This window comes from Myodes glareolus, chromosome 7 (assembly GCF_982192425.1).
Source record: "Myodes glareolus chromosome 7, mMyoGla1.1, whole genome shotgun sequence".
Taxonomy (NCBI): Eukaryota; Metazoa; Chordata; class Mammalia; order Rodentia; family Cricetidae; genus Myodes; species Myodes glareolus.
The window spans coordinates 37,178,986-37,195,474 of record NC_142032.1 but is presented as its reverse complement, the minus strand read 5'-3'; the positions used below and the strand labels follow the sequence as shown (position 1 = coordinate 37,195,474).

Genomic DNA, 16,489 nt, shown 5'->3' with positions numbered 1-16,489 from the left:
AGACACCCAGAGAGAAGGTGAAGACAGAGGCCAAGATGACCATGGCTGAGCAATGTGGCCACAAGCCCAGAAAGCCAAGGAATGCCACCACCAGAAGCTAGAAGAGCCACGGAACAGATCCTTCCAGAGAGTCTCCAGGGAGCCCGGCCCTGCCAAGGCCTTCGTTTCAACTTCTGGGCTCCAGATCTGTGAGAAAATGAACTGCTGTTGTTTTAAGCTAAGTGGGTTCATTTGTTATGGTAGACTTAACAAATTAGTGCAAAATCCGCAAACTAATATAAAACCAGTACCCTTCCCTACGGGCTGCCACAACGAACTGCCAACAGCCAAGTGGCTAAAACAAGAACATGTTGGCTTCTTGTAGCTCTGAAGACCTGAAGTACACGACCAAGGGGCCAGCAAGACCACCCATCCTCAGATGGCCCCGGGAGAGAGGCCTCCAGCACCGCTCTGGTTTCTCATAGCTACCCATTACTCTGGTCTCGGCCCTCCCATCTTCTCCTCCTCTGCATGTCTCTAGTATTCTCTTTTCTGATAACCTGCCCTTTCCCAGTTAACCCAAGACAAACATCGTCAGAAAAGCCAGTGTTCAACATCTAGCAGTTGTTAAGATGAAGGCACGTCTGAGACTTACCGAGTTAAAGGAAGGCACCCAATTTGAAACTACATATGAATCTTGTGCCCTGGCCTAGTACTGTTTCTATTGCTACGATAAAACACCAATGAACAAAAGCAACTTGTGAATGGGTGGGTAAAATGTTTATGTCAGCTTATGAGTCAGGGCAGGGACTCAAGGAAGGGTCCTGGAGTCAGGAGCTGAAGCAAATGCTTTACAAGCTGTTCCTCTTCACTCGTTCCACTGCCTTTGCTACACAGCCCAGGCCCACGGCACTGCTGTTAGAAGGCTGGGCCCTCCTACATCAATTAGCAACCAGGGAAATGTCTCCACAGATGCAGGAGCTGAAGCAGAAGCCATGGAGGAACATGGCTTACTAGCTGTTTCCCCATGACTTGTTCATCCTGCTTTCTTACACCTCCCAGGACCACCTGCCCAGAGCTGCTACCGCCCACAGTGGGGTGGGCCCTCTCAGCTGTGCCCACAGGTAAATAGGGTGAAGGCAACTACTCCACTGAGGTCCCACTTTCCAGCTACATCTGACTTATGTCAAGTTGGGAGTGGAAAACAAAACAGGACCAGGACATACCATTGAATCCCTCTGAGCTTAAAGCCAAAGAAACGTGAGGCCTTTTAAAGACCTCTTTTCAAGTTAGACATGACCCAATTAAATACAAATGTCTTTCCCAAACCCTGCACTTCTTAAAAGTGATGTTTTTCTAGAAGATTCTCTTTTAATCTATTGTTTCACTTTCTGGGAAAGTCCTAAAACTACCATCCTCTGCCAATGGAGCAGACAGTTGTCTTGCAAAAAAAACATGGCCTGCTTACCTAACTGGCTTTGATTTTGAGTACAGCCCTGAAGGACATCTGCCTTGTGTTTCTGGGGTATGCTGGTATTCTGAAGTCCTTGCCATAAACCTCCCGCTACACGGCTTTGGCTGGATCTAAGGGTGACCCCCACCCAGTCCTGCAGAACCAGACCCCACAGGAGGGTCGTTATTGCCACTACAAAATACTTCAGCTCCAGCTCAGAAAGAAGGTGAGACAACCCCTAGTTCCCTGACACTTCACAGCACAGAAGGAAGCCAGGCAGAGGCAATCCCGCGCAAGAGAGACATTATCACACAGGTCTCTGCAGATATGTAAGTAGGGCACGTGTCTTCCCAGATTCAGAGCTACGTAGGGAGATGAGTCAACTGGCTCGCAGTCAGCTGGAACTTTAAACGCTGGAGCAAAGGGACATCGTGAGGGATCCTAATGCTGCTCCGAGTTTGTTCTCCTAACAACACCAAGGCCCCCCATCAACCCTTAAGTCTCACCTGCTTGTATCGGTATTGTCTTCACCCAAGAAGGTACATGGCTAGTACTGAGGGAAATAAAATGCCCCTCAACTGGTCCCAGACCAGGTGGAAACAGTACCCAAAGGCTTTTTCCTCACCATTTCCGTTCCTTTACATCATGTTTATACTAACTTATTATTTTATTCATATTTTCCTTTTCTTTCAGAATGCTAACTGTCCTTTTAAATTAGATTTAGTGTGAGTTCATTTTCTAATTAGTTCCAATTGAAGTCCTTGAGAGCAGAGATGTACAATTTCCACACTGAGGCTGAAATCTGAGAGTACATACAGAACCTCAATGCCAATCGAGTTCTCCAGTAACATAACACTAATAAGAGCACATAGGTCTCACGTGCGAACTCTTTCAAGCCAAATGCCCCGCTGCAACTCCCTTTTAGCTTTTAGTAAGTCATTTATTAAAGGGGAAAGGAAAGGTAAGTAGGACATCCCTCAGTGTCTCCCACAACCTGGGTCACGGCCCTAAAACGCAAATCACATCACTTTAATGGGATCACATCCCAGAATGAATCAAAGAAAGTAGAGAGAACAATAGACAAACACTTCCTCATGGTCCACAGAGTGTTCTACAGGACCACACGGATGTCACCATGTCCACCCATTAAGTGTTATAACTAGTAATACATAAAATATCTGTTTCCTGTCCTCTTTGTTCACACGTACACACACACACACACACACACACACACACACACACACACACACAAAGCCCAAAGCCAAGCTGCCATGAAAATGAACACTAAGCCTTCAGATTTTAAGTCCCAGCTGTCAAGAGAGATGCCAATCCTTAAGGAGTGCTATGCGGGTAAGGAGATGGATGGCTTAGTGGAATTTAGAGAAATAACAGACCCGGGGCCAGGCATGGATGTGGTTACCCAAACATCAAGGGACTTCTCCATTTGCACATGGCTAATTGTCAGCTATGTGCTTTCTTACATGGGGACCAGATGGGAACAACCGGATACATCTCCAGCTTCCTGGACCCTTGGAAGGCATTATATACACTCCGGAGCTGGAAGGAGAAACGAGGGTGCATCTGAAGCAAACCAGCACGGGTTTCTCGTGCAATTCCCCGTGTCTGAGCATGTGAAGAAGGTTCAAAGGCATATAGAAGTCTGGCCCCAGTTACGTTGTTCAATCAGCCCATTATGAAAATCTCCCTGAAATGGGAAATCTAATTGTCTTCAGCTGCAAAATGGAGTAAAACCTGGAAGTTGTGCCCCTCCCCGCAATCAGGTTATTAAGTTCTTGGAGAACGCTCTGCAACCTTGTCCTTGAACCTGACTCAGAAACTGCTAACATTCTGTGAGGTATCATCACCCCAGTACACCAAGGGTAAAACCTGCCGATGTCCGCTGCGTCTCCCTGAGGGAAGAAGGCGGAAGGGAGTCAGCAAGCCGTCCAAGCTGGTACCCAACTGAAAATTCTATTAACACAGATCTTGCTCCCTGCCTCTGTGTCTTTGGCCCCTCTGCACCTCGGTTTTGTTATCTAAAAGATCTAAACGATTACATGATGAGAGCCTAGAAGGCAAAACAGCAAAGCTCCAGGTCACGGTGCCCAGTACCCAGCAATCCTTGGGCACATCCCACCGCCCTTCTCTAGCTGGTAATGCTTCTTAACGATGGATGAAGGTGTCAGCGTCACCAGGCGCTAACTTGAAATCTTTTTCTCCTATGTTTACTTTTGTCAAACATTTATAAAGTACATAATAACAAAATAAAAATCATATGTAATCCTTCCACCTACAACGACTGTCAACATTTCCAGGCACAGCCTTGGTCTGTGGGTTTCAGTTGTCTTCACACATTGTTACAAAAGAGATTGTTGTGTGGCCTACATTATTCACTTAGTCTGTCCTCTCTGTCTCTCTCTCTCTCTCTCTCTCTCTCTCTCTCTCTCTCTCTCGTGTGTGTGTGTGTGTGTGTGTGTAAGCTTACAGCTTATAAAATAGTTGGTTTTCATATGCCTTTATCAAACGTCCTTAGTGTTAATCATCCTTCCCCATCTGTTCTTTCCTTCACCCCCCACTCACTGAATTCCACCCATCACTCCCTTTTCCCCCTTCATGCCACCACGTCCTGAAAATCTTTCCCCCATTCCCCTACTCTACAAATACTCCAAGTGAACCCCTCAAATCTAAAGCCTTGGAGCTAGGACATACCTATGTCCTAGAGAGGACATAGGAGAGGACATGCACCATGTGTCCTTCTGGGCAAGTCTAGCTTTCTATCTTTTTATGACACTGAAGAAGTTTCTCAACATAATTTTAAAAGATGTATAATCTTCCATTTTTTAAATGAACTTTTATTGACTGGTGAATATCAAAGTGTTTTACCTCAAGTTTCTATTTGTAAAATGGTTACATGTTTGAAGACTGAAACCATCTCAAGGTGTAACTTAAACTGGATATTATTGGCCAATAATTACAAAGCACTTCAGTCCACAGAATGTGTCTATAGCTAGCTAGTGTCTTTTAAGCCACCAAACCTGCCCACTAAGAAGCTGCCAAAGTCTATGGGAGGGAATGACAGCCCTACATCAGCCAACTCTTCTTATATTGTCCCGTCTAAGCGTCTCACTGCCCCGTCCACTTGCATGTACCAGACTGGGCTGCTTGTTCATCACTGACATTGAGCTCAGCTCCAAAGTCATCCTCGTGAGAGAGAGAGGCCTGTCTAGACCCATCAGATTCATACATCTTACAGTCTTGCTCTCACTCCATCACCAGGTCTACTGAATGTTCTAGAAACACAGATCAGTAGGAAGATTTGGGTATGTCGTCAAACATTTCTGACATTTGGAATCTTATTCTACCCTCTGTGATAGTGTTTTTTGTCAACTTAACTCTAGAAATATTTGGAGAGGGCTCACCTCAGGGGGAGGAGAGATTGTCTTATTTACAATAAGACTCATCTTAATTGTGGATCAGGTCATTCCTTGGGCAGGGAATCCTGGCCTGTATAAAGCAGAGGGAGAGACACTCTATCTTGCATGCGTTCAGCCCTGTCTGTTGCCTGATTTGAAACTCAGTGTGACCAGATACGTCAAGCTCCTGCCATGACTTCCCTGCCGGGACGGACTGCACCTTGACCTCTGAGATACAATGAACCCTTTCTCCTTTAAACTGTTTCAATCATTGCTGCTTATACAGCAACAGAAAAAAGAAATAAAGACTCCTCTTAAACATACTCAAGGGAAAAATACAGCTCTGGAGGGGTGGGTAAGGAGAATGGGGTCCCGGGCATATGCTACAGAACACACACACACACACACACACACACACACATACACACGTATCCACACCCACCAGTTGGGCAGCTTTTACATGAAGGATTGTATGTAAGATTTTAAAAATCTCTTTAAACTTACATATTTTCTCTGAGTAGTTATCACAATCAATTTTAAAATTCATTTTTGCGTGTTTTTAAGTGACTCTTCTCAGACCAATTTCTGCCTGACTGGAAATAATAACTGCCCATTTTTCTAAGCGGCCCCACCCTCTATCCTATGTTCCAGTGAACTGGTGAACTAAAGACCTCTGCAGTCAGATTTACAACTCAGTAGGATTAAACAGTTTGCTATTATTTATGACAGCCATTCTAGGCCTTCCGTGTCTGCATCTGTCACTGTACATTTGTGAGATCCTCCCAAAAAAAGAATAGCATGCCTCCTAACCAAACACTGAGCAAAGCTGCAGGCACAGGCGCCTGACAAGCATCCTAACCAAGGGCCCGAAAGTGAGGCGAGCTTCCACAGCTGCGGATTTTCAGACTCCTGGCCGATTAGTGAGATTAGCGTGGAGTCTCCCAGCTTCTGCTGGGCCTGTTCCTCCCAATGAGCTCTCACATGACCTAGCCCGTTAGGTCAGGAAATCTTCGTGAAATGAGTAGATTAAGGGCTGGCTTCAGGAAAGGGTAGTGGGGTAAGCCTGGAGGCCAGGCTTGGTGTCTCCTCAAAGACTGAGGAGCAGAAAGGTTAAATACGGGAAAACATGGTGTTGCCCCAACTAGCTCCCTTCAGGAGACAACACGCAGACTGTCCCAGGAAAAATCCTTTGGGTTGAGTCACTCTGTGGGACCAACTGCCACCACCTCAAGGGCCATTCGGAGGAGTGCATGTGTGTGCAGGCACAGCTGGGAAGGGAGGGGATGGGGTCTTCAGCAGTTGCCCCCCAGCTTGCCGGCAGCATGGAGAAATGCCAAAAGTCAAGAGGAAGACATGGGAAGCAGCTGTTAGTCTAACAGTTAGTCACCAGACTAACACGAGCCTCTGGTTAGAAAAGCCAGGGTTAACAAATGAACACACTCTGCTTCCTTCTCATCCAACAAAGTGTTTCTGTAATAATTGTGTCATACGAGTATGCAAAAATAATTCTTAATAATTCATTACATTAAGCCGCTGAGCAACCTAGAAAACATGGAGGCAAGTCTCACTGCTCTCTCCGTGGTTATAAACCAACCCCAAGGCTGTGGGGTTTCCCCTGACCACGCAGGTTGTAAGCAACAACACTATAGGTAAACTTCAGAGCTTTCCCTGGTTTTATTTTGTTTATTAAATGCTACTTGTTGGTGGTGATATGTTAGTTTGTGTGTGTGTGTGTGTGTGTTTGTTTGGCTGGTTAGTTGGTTACTGAGCTAGAGGGCAGCTTGTATTGCCCAGGTTGGCCCTGTAAGTTTATACAATCCTCTAGCCCAACTTCCATGTACCTGGTTATTAATGTCTTTAATTATGAAATCAATGAATACGCGTATGTATAACTGTTTTAATTAGAAAAGTATGTAAAGTAGGAAGGAAAGGGGTTCTCCTCCCGCCCCACCACAGACACACAAAGATGTGCCCAGTGTAACCTTGGAAGTTAAGTCCTATTTGCTGACCTTGTATACAAAAAGTGGGATCACACATTCCCAGGGAATACTTTTCCAGCTAGCAAACTGTCATTCACATCTTTCTCAGACCATGTTCCCACTTCCTCCATGTTCAGATTTTAATAGTACCGTTGTGTAACCGTGTCGTAAGTGCCTCTTCTCCGCTATGGGTACAGATGGTTTTATGATGTCCCCTTAGCAGAATGCTACAGTGGGCATTCTGGAATACAGGCTTGCACATTTATACTAAAACATCTACGGAACTCATTCATAGATTACCATACTCCTGGGTTGTTGTATAAAGGTTGTTGTAGTTAAGATACATACTGAGAAACCGACAGACCAAAATGTTGCATCTATTAACAATATGTAATATAACATAGTATAATATAGCATATGTGATGTAACAAATGTAATGTGACATATAATATTTATCATCAACAATATGTAATATAAACATGATGATTTTCCCATAGCCACACCAACTCTTGAGTATTTTCAATTTTTTGACATACTAATTATTTTTATTTAGACTCATCTAGTTACCATGAGGTTGTTTATCTTTTTGTGTGTTTTGTTGGTGACAATTTTTGTTTTAAATTGTTTGGGTTATCTTCTTGATTTGGAAGGGTGTATTCTGTATTGAAGATATGAACGGTTAGTTTTAAAACTCTCCTCTCAGTATTTTTTGAGATCTTTTATTGGATAAACTAAACCCTGTACCTCTGATTTCAGTTGTTCCCTCCACCACTATGGAAATCCTAAATATAAAACTAGATAGCACTAGCTAGAAACCAGGAATCTTATTAAAGGAAAACAATAGAAAGGCAATAGCTTAATGTTTATACAAAATGCTTCTCAGTAAAGACTTGGAAAGGGAAAAGTCAAAAACTTCCATGGTTCCAGACCAAGGAAAAGATCTTCCCTGACGGTTGATTGTCCCTGAATTATTTTCTCTTCATACGAATACAGACATTGCTCCAAAAGTTGGTGTCACTAAAACCATACAAGGTATATGATATTTAACGACTCAGAAAATGGGGAATCTTCACTTTTAAAAGTCGTGTGCATATTACAGATAGGCTTTCATTCGTAACTAGCATGGCGAAATCAGATGAGAGGATTGAAAATGCCCCTTTGGCTGTGTGAACACATACTGGCCAGTCTTGAATGTTTTAGATCTACTTACAAGGCTAGCATTGCATGCCTGACCTTGAAGCCCTAGCTCTCTTCATTGCTATATTCCTGGGATAATCAGATCCATTTTCTCCTGTGTATTATTCCCAAGTAATCTTGCTAAAAATTCTACTCAAGCCTTATTTATATTGCTGTTCTCTAACAACAGGCGGGACCCTAAAATGCCAACTACGATCGATGGATTCAATACCTGTGTTTGGGCTGCTCCAAAAGTTGACCCTAAATTCTGGTCCTCAAGTCTTTGAAGACAGTGACACACTTCCAGAGTTCACAGAGGGTCTATCCAAGCAGACTTTTCGTCAAAAATGATTCCTTGGGCAAGTTTTACACATAATGCTACGGATGCGTGTCTGCCTTTTCAATAAACATCATCCTATTTAGTCACAAGATTTAGCACAGCAGCTTAGTTCAAGATGCCATCTGGGCCTCTGGACACATTAACCAAAGCTTAAAATAACCTCCCAGCAGCTGGGAGAGCCCAGCTGTTCTCAAGACTCTCCCACTCCTTCAGCGTCCCCATAAAAAGTGAATGAAGACCAGAGGCTGAAAGTGTCCACCAAACACTGGTCACACAGGGAGATGGGGGCAGCCGCGGGCTCCTGAAGAGTGTTGTTGCTCCCAGGAAACTTGCCTGTTCTGTGCTCAGGTGTGGAGCTCCAGAAAAGACAGTGAGGCAAAGTGATCAAAAGCCTCTTCATGTTTCTCCTGAGTGTACCATGAGCCTGCTTTTCCTAATGTCCGAACTGTCCACCAGTTCTACAATAAACACCAGCTACAAATATGAAGCAATCACTCTTCCGCTAGAGGCAGGATCCTGGGCCACCCAACCCGTTTTCAGCTCTAATGCAGGGAAGAGGCCCCTAGGTGTTGAAGCACAGGGGAGAGTCTTGCTTCCTTCTTTGCATGCCCACCCACTACCAGCAGAGCCTACTTTGTTTCAACTTCTAGTCTGTGTTAGTCCTCTTGGGAACCATACCAAGATCCACTCCCCTGACAGTTGTAACACCAAAACAATTATGTTCTCATTTTCAGGAACAACCAGCTTTTCATGGACAATGGGGATCATGCAACTTGTGGGGGAGCACCTGTCTGGAGGACAGTCTCAAATCTCTAGCTGACCCAACTTTTCTCAGGTGACTGAAATTCCGCTTCCACCTCCAAAAGGTCTCGCTGGCATTGACCAAGGTTTGCAGCGTCATGAACATTCTTCACCCTTTGTTCATCATTGCTGGCCATCCTGTTGTCAGTACAGCCCATACTTCACCAGCAAATGGATTTCCTCTTGGCTACAATGTACAACAGAGCTGTTCAGCTTTTGTCAAGGGACCCACGGCAGGCTTTGTTCAGTACATATGGTTACATTATAATTATCTACATTCAGTTGGCCACAACAATACTTCTTTCTTTTTTGCTAAAACTGTTACAGTCTGAAGCTGAGATGTCTCCCAGAGGCACACATGCAGAGAGAATGAGCTGTGGGTTGATGGACTTTGGGAGAAATGTTCGAGTTCTGGGGTGTCCACCTTCTTGGGATTAAGCCCGTTAGCTGTGTAAAGGTGTGTTACTTACATTTATGCTGCGTTTGTTTAATTAGGAAATGATGGGCTGCATTTTTTTCACCTTGCCTGCCTATGGCATCTGATTGGTCTAATAAAGAACTGAATGGCCAATAGCTGGGCAGGAGAAAGGACAGGTGAAGTTGTTAGGCAGAGAGAATAAATAGGAGGAGAAACTTAGCATGAGAAAGGAAATGTGGGAGGAAGAAGGAGAGAGAGAATAAGATCAACACCTGGGGCAAGAAGCCAGGCAGTTACTGTCAGCCAGAGAGATATGAGAAGCAATGAAAGTTAACACATATAGAAAGAAAGTAAAAAGCCCTGGGGCAAAAGGTTGATAAAGTGAAACAGGGTAACTTAAGTTAGGGAAGCTAGCCAGAGACAAGCAGAAGCCAGACCGAGCCGAAAACTAACTTGTTCCAGTTGTCATGAAGTTCCATTGTGGATATGGGCTATTTCTTTAAATCCCTACTCCAAAGTTGGAGGTGTGAAAAGAAAGAAACAGAGTGTCTCCTTTCCAGGAGCAGAAACTAAGAAACCCAGTCCTGAGGACAACATCCAGTTCATAAAAGAATGCCCCCAAAGCTGGGGAGAGGACACAACGTAAGTGCTTGCGCTGCAAACATGAACACCTGAGCTCAACCCCAGTATCCCTGTGAAAATCCAGGAATGGATAAGGGGCTGAGGAATGGATAAGCAGGTAAAGGTATCTGCTGCCAAACCTGACATCTTGAATTCCATTGCCAGGACCCATATGGCAGCAGAGCACCAACTCCTAAAAGTGGTCCTCTGACCTAACACATGCGATGGCATACATCTCACACACACACACACACACACACACACACACACACTAACACTATTTTGAAACCGCCAACAAACTAGTTTAAGAGACGATCATTAGTGATCGTAAAGCCACTGGGTAAAGGCTGATAAGAAACCAAACACGCGCATAGTCTAAAGTTGAGCCCGCAGCTGACCAGAACTGAGGAAGGAACGATGTGAGGAAGGAACAGAAACAGTGACCACCGGGACTCCACAGTCCTTCGAATGCCACTAATGCTGAGACTATGCAGCTTGTACTTCACATGACGCATATAATTCAGAACCCGCTCCCCAAAGTGTTGATTGTTGCATTTGATGTGCTGCTGGGTTGGGGTGAGGGGTGAGAGTGAGGAGACTGAGTAAAACGACCAAAAGGTGACTCCACCTGTAGAGCATGGAAGAAGGAGCAGAGGAAAAATCTAGAGTTTGGAAAAATGAAGTCACTGAATTAACTATGGCTTTTCTTGCTTTACCAAGTGGACATCAAACTCATAATCCTCTTACCAGAGATGGTATCAGAGGCATGCATGGCCACACCAAGCTTTGAAATACTCTTATTAAAAAATAAATTAAAACTGAACCAACTGAGTTTGCAAAAGGGTTGGATGCTCATATCCCCAAAATTCATGCATCAAAAGCCTAAGCCCAAGGTGACAGTTGGAGGTAAGGCATCCAGGAAGGGTTTAGGTGGTGAGGATGGCATTTAGTGTCCTTAATAAAAGAGAGCTCAAGAAATAGCAAGGCCCTCCTACAACATAAAGCCACAGTAAGAAAGCACAATTCAGTGAGCCAGAAACTGGGCCCTCACCAGACACCAAGATAACCAGAGCCCTGACCTTGGACTTTCAGCCTCTTGAACTGCTTTAAATGAGTTTCTGTTGTGTACACACTACAGCTCATGGCATTTCATTACAGCAATGACCATGGACTAAGACAGGTCTTCAGAGCCAACTTCTAGTCAACACGAAAAGCAAGGGATAGAACAAAAAGTAACATGGCACCCTAAAAATACACTTGAAGAGCCCACAAGAAACAGTCTACAAAGCAACTGGTCTGAGTCTTTGGCAAATCAGTTTCATAGCCAGATGGGCAGACACACAGGCAAGCCGGAGACAGTATTTTATAGGTTAAAAATTGACCTAAGTTACCAAATGCAATGTTTATTCCTTGATTAGGAGAACTTGGTTTGAATAAATCTCCCATAAAAGAATTTCAAAACAACAGAATGAACTTAACCCAAGTGCAGAGTTATAACTATGTGGAAAGGGGTCCTTATTTTTTAAAAGATCCATACTGAAGATTCATACATACAAATGCTAGTTTTCTTAAGAAAATTTAAACATTGAAGCCAAAAAGAATGACACAAATATAACAAGGTCCTATGACTGTTGATAAATTCTGTCTTGACTTTTCTGAAAGCTGGAAATTTTCATAAATTTTAAAATTTTTTATTAAAGTTTATTTTTATATACATATGTGTATGTGTGCGGTGTGGATGTGTGAGAACACAGGCATGCACTATCCCAACCGTAATTTTTAATTTTTACACTTATTTATCATACATGTGTGTGCACACATGTACACACATATATCACAATTCACACGTGGAAGTCAGAGGACAATTTGCAGTAGTTTGTTCTCTTCTGCCACGTGAGTTCCAGTTATCAGAGGCAAGAACCTTTACCCGCTGAGCCATCTTTCTGACTCCACACTCATAATTTTATCCAAGAAATGTTCAAATCCCAAATTATACACTTACTAGTGTGAAATATGTCAGTTTGAAGCTTGATGAACTAGTAAAATATATCTAATATGTTCACCATTTAGGAATTGCATACTTCTGTTCTTCTCCAGCAAGTATATTACCAAATACCAAGTACAGGTTTTCTCAGAAAAGTTCCTAAGAAATGTAACTGTCTCAGTCAGTGTTCTATTGCTGTGAAGAGACACCCATGACTGTGGCAACTCTTATCAAAGAAAGTATTTAATTGGGGGCTTGCTTACAGTTTCAGAGGCTTAGTCCCTTGTCAGCATAGCGGGGAGCTTGGAGGTAATACAGGCAGACATGGTGCTGGAAAGTCGTGAGCATCAACATCCTAATCTACAGGCAGCAGAGAGAGAGAGACTGGACCTGACCTAGGCTTTTGAAACCTCAAATCCCACCCCAGTGACACACTTCCTCCAACAAGGCCACAACTTCTGATCCTTCTCAAACAATGCCACTTCCAGATGACGGAACATTCAAATACAGGAGCCTATGGGGACCATTCTTATTCAAACCACCACATTAACTTTTCAATCAGAACCAGACTTTTTCAGATGCAGGAATGACAGGCCACTTGATAATCAGATTTCCCCATTTGGCAAGAATAAATGCTGATCTCTGTTATTTTTTGTATCCTGTTTATGAATGTCCAGTCAGGAATCTGTTTAAAGGTTTTAGGACTCCAGGCTGGTCACCCTCTCAGCCTAACACAGCATGCAGGTTAGAAGACAAGTGAGTTCCCCAACCACATTCAACCACACAAGGACTTACAGTGCTTTTGATTTTCTACCCCTGCCAAGCTACATTTCTTCCAGAGTCAGCCATCTGACTATTCACTTCAGAACAAGTCTCCCAGAAGATGAGAAAAATGAAGAGGAGGCTGCTTTAAGTCAGTGCTTGAAATGCAAATCAACAACTCTCTTAACAAATATTCTGGCCCACAGTAAATACTGGATAGGCTTCTCCTACCCCCTGACAAACTAGAGCATGGAGGGGGGTGAATGCTGTCAGAGCTCTCTCGGGGCTCATTACCTCCCATCATTCCCAGGAATAACTTTGTCAGACAAGAGGGAAGGAGCATTTGTCAACCTCTCGCCAACCCCAGACTCCAGCCAAGATTCATCAATCGTAGGTGAAGAGCCAAAGACAAATGCCAGTCTGGAATTTATCTGGTCCCATTTCCCCAAAATGTTTTTTGGATATTAAACACACACACACACACACACACACACACACACACACACACACACAAAGCAACAACAACAACAAAAATCTCACAAAGCATCTTTTTCCTCCCTATTCCAAGGCTAAAATACTGAGAAGAGACAGTCACAGTAGAGAACCTGAAGCATGCTCATCTTTAAAGAAACAGTAGAAAGAATTGAGCGCACAGGGAGCTGTGGGATGGTCAGAATCCACACGTCAGGTAATTATCTAGTTTCACTTTTAAGGATGTTTAACTCTGTACATTTGCAAGGGATTCCACTCAAGGGAAAGTCTCACTGTTGTGAATCTGGTCGTGTTTAATCCGGGTCAGATAATATTTTAAAGCCATGTTTCCTATGGATAATTCAAAGGCCCCTAAAGTTTGGTAGTTCCAAGTTTTGGTAGCTGTATTTGAGGGTAAGGTGGAAAGAAGTGGGGAGAGCAGAGAGAATTTACCGGAATGTGCTTCTGTCTGTAGGATAAGAAAGAGGGAGCAGAAGGCAAGAAACTCAGTCTGTCAAATCAAGTTGCAGAAGAAACGGCAGAGATCTTGGGAGAAGGAAGAGAAAACGAAGGTGCCGATGAGTTGGAAGAGGCCTGCCTTGTCAAATGCCAAAAGTATCTTCCGAGAGAAGTTGGGAATTGCGATACTCTTTGGAGATATGTCTCCTGGGAACTGAGAGGCCAGGTTGCAATGCTCCCAAGCCATTCACCCCATTCCTGTACCAAAGTAGTCACTAAAGGACCACGGAGCTAAAGTAATTTGCCACCCTCAGGCAAATAGCTCACCAGTTCAACGTGCGTGCAGTTATTTGTTAAGTTTGACAGCTAAGATTTGGAAGAGGATCGTGGATGATGATGATGATGATAATAATAATAATAATAATGAAAACACCGGGGTGGGAAGTAATGTTGACAGACATGTCTATGAGGCAAGGAAGGCTACTAACTTGTTGGGAGAATACGGGAAACCCAGAGCTAGGATGGAGTGGAAAATGGGCGAGGAAGGAAATACAGAAGAAAGTGGAACAGGTGCGGGAGAAATCTAAGGTTCCAGCCCCAGGACTTTCAGAACAGCCCCCTTTAAGGCCAGTGTCCCAAGTGTGCCTAGTGGCTGCCAGTGCGCTGGTGTAGGAAGCTGAATAGAGCACTAGGGAGGTGGCCCGGGCGCGGGGACCGCAAAACGGGGCGTGAGAGTCACTCACCCCGTTGGCGGCAGCCATCTGCACCACGATCTCGGTGGCCGTCTTGCTGAAGTACCTGCCGTCGCTGCCCACCACCATAGTACAACCCTGGCGGTCGCGCAGGTCGATGGACGACAGCACACTTTGGATGAAGTTGGGCAGGTAGTTGCGCTGACCCTCGAAAAGCACCGTGGGTCGCCGCAGCCCGCCACCGCCGGTTGGCCGCTGGTCCTCGTAGGGTGCCGTGGGCACTGTCAGCACCGGGATGGGGCTCCCCTCCATGGCGCCGCTGGCCGGTCCTGCAGCGGCTGCGGGAGCCTCGGGGATCTGCCGCCCGCCCGGCCCCCACCGCCTAGACTCACTCCGGGCTCCGCCTCGCTCCCTCCCCGCCCCTCCCCGCCCTCCCACCGCTGCTCCCTGCGGGTCCCCTCAATGCCCCGGAATGGAGTCTGCCTCCACTTTCAGATAAAGTTTTCTGCGGCCCAGCTTCTTCCCAGAGGATCGCCCAGCTGTCCTCGGTTTCTTTCCCCAGCTGGCCTGACTTTCCTAGTGTCCCAAAAGCCAGCCACTGCGTCCCCAACTACACCTTCCAGCTGCTCCCGATCTAAGCACACCCTCTATAAGATAGCCTAAGACTGGAGTCCGGTCTAGCCCAGGTCCCCTCCTGCCGTTAGCCCTCTCTCCCCACACCCTGAGCGGCAGCTTAGCTCAAGCACCAGTTTCTCTCCCTAGTAAGGACAGAGCAGGAGGTGGGAGGGGGCTGAAACCTTTTGCCATCAGAACAGTCCTCGCCAAAAATAACCCTGGAAAGGAGAGCTGAGAATTGTTAGGCTCTGCCAGAGGTGAAACTGGAGGCTGGGCAGTGTGTGTGTGTGTGTGTGTGTGTGTGTGTGTGTGTGTGTGTGTGTTTCTGCGTGCGCCCGCACTCAGCAGAAACATTTGTTGTGGGGAATCACAACATGTCAGGCCCTTCAGTCCTCAGGACTTACCCCGGCAGCCACTTTTGTCGCTTTTCTTTTCGTTTCATTGTTGTAATTGAAACAAACACATTGCTTTCTTAGTCTTGTCTTGCTTGTCCTCCCTACACATCTGCTTAGGACCCGGCTCCCTCTGCACTGCATCTGTCCACACTATTGAACTTTTCTTTGGAAAAAAGCACCTCCAATCGGAGATTAAAGCGCATTTAATGTCATCCAGAAAGGATGGACAAAGCCAAGGGAAACAAACGCGAAGTGCAACCCTCTGTGCTGAGTATGTTTGCCCGAACCCTTTCCTTCCGCAGAACCTGGGGTGTTCTGCCTTCTCTCTATAAAATCTGCCTCAAATCCCAAACCAGGAAAATCCTCAGTATGGAGAGGAGTGAAGAACAAGGGAACTAAAAGGAGAAAAAAAGACTGATCCTGGCAACACAGCTGTAACCCCAGAGCCCAGGAGGTGGAGACAGAGTCAAAGCCAGCTTCGGTTACTGCTTTCCTTCCCAAAATATTAGCCACTTTTGGGGAGTACAACTGACGCGCTGCTGGGAGTGTATAGTGTTTGGTTTTAGTGGTGTAACTAAGAAGTGGTTCGCACACAACCTAAAGGCTGCACATCTGTCCCACCCCACCCCCAAGGCTAAAAACAACCGAAAGGGGTAGGGATGATGTTCACACCGGCCCACCTTATAGATGAGGGAAAAAAGAACCTTTTGTGAGGTCAAGGAAATGGCCAGCCCCAATTCTCCTAATGCCCCTCCTTGTCGCTAATGTTCTTGAACTGTGACGGAGCAGTCAGTGGAACTATCAACTGAAATCCACAAAGACCTCTCCACTTCTTCTTTTTTTTCCCATGAGATGGTTATTTATTTGGGGAATTTATAAAACAAGGTATTAAAAACATGCTCTTCTAAATAAACAAAGTAAAAGAGACAAA

General features: G+C 45.1%; 1 protein-coding gene across 1 annotated transcript in view; it reads right to left on the bottom strand.

The window, feature by feature from the left end:
• Pgm5 (phosphoglucomutase 5) overlaps window positions 1–14,909 on the bottom strand; it is a 167,183-nt gene extending 152,274 nt beyond the window's left edge. Inside the window, exon 1 of the mRNA XM_087908023.1 lies at window positions 14,600–14,909. Within this exon, the coding sequence (XP_087764149.1) occupies window positions 14,600–14,860 (261 nt within the window). The 5' untranslated portion in view covers window positions 14,861–14,909. The remainder of the gene's footprint in view (window positions 1–14,599) is intronic.
• Between the last annotated feature and the right edge of the window lie 1,580 nt (window positions 14,910–16,489).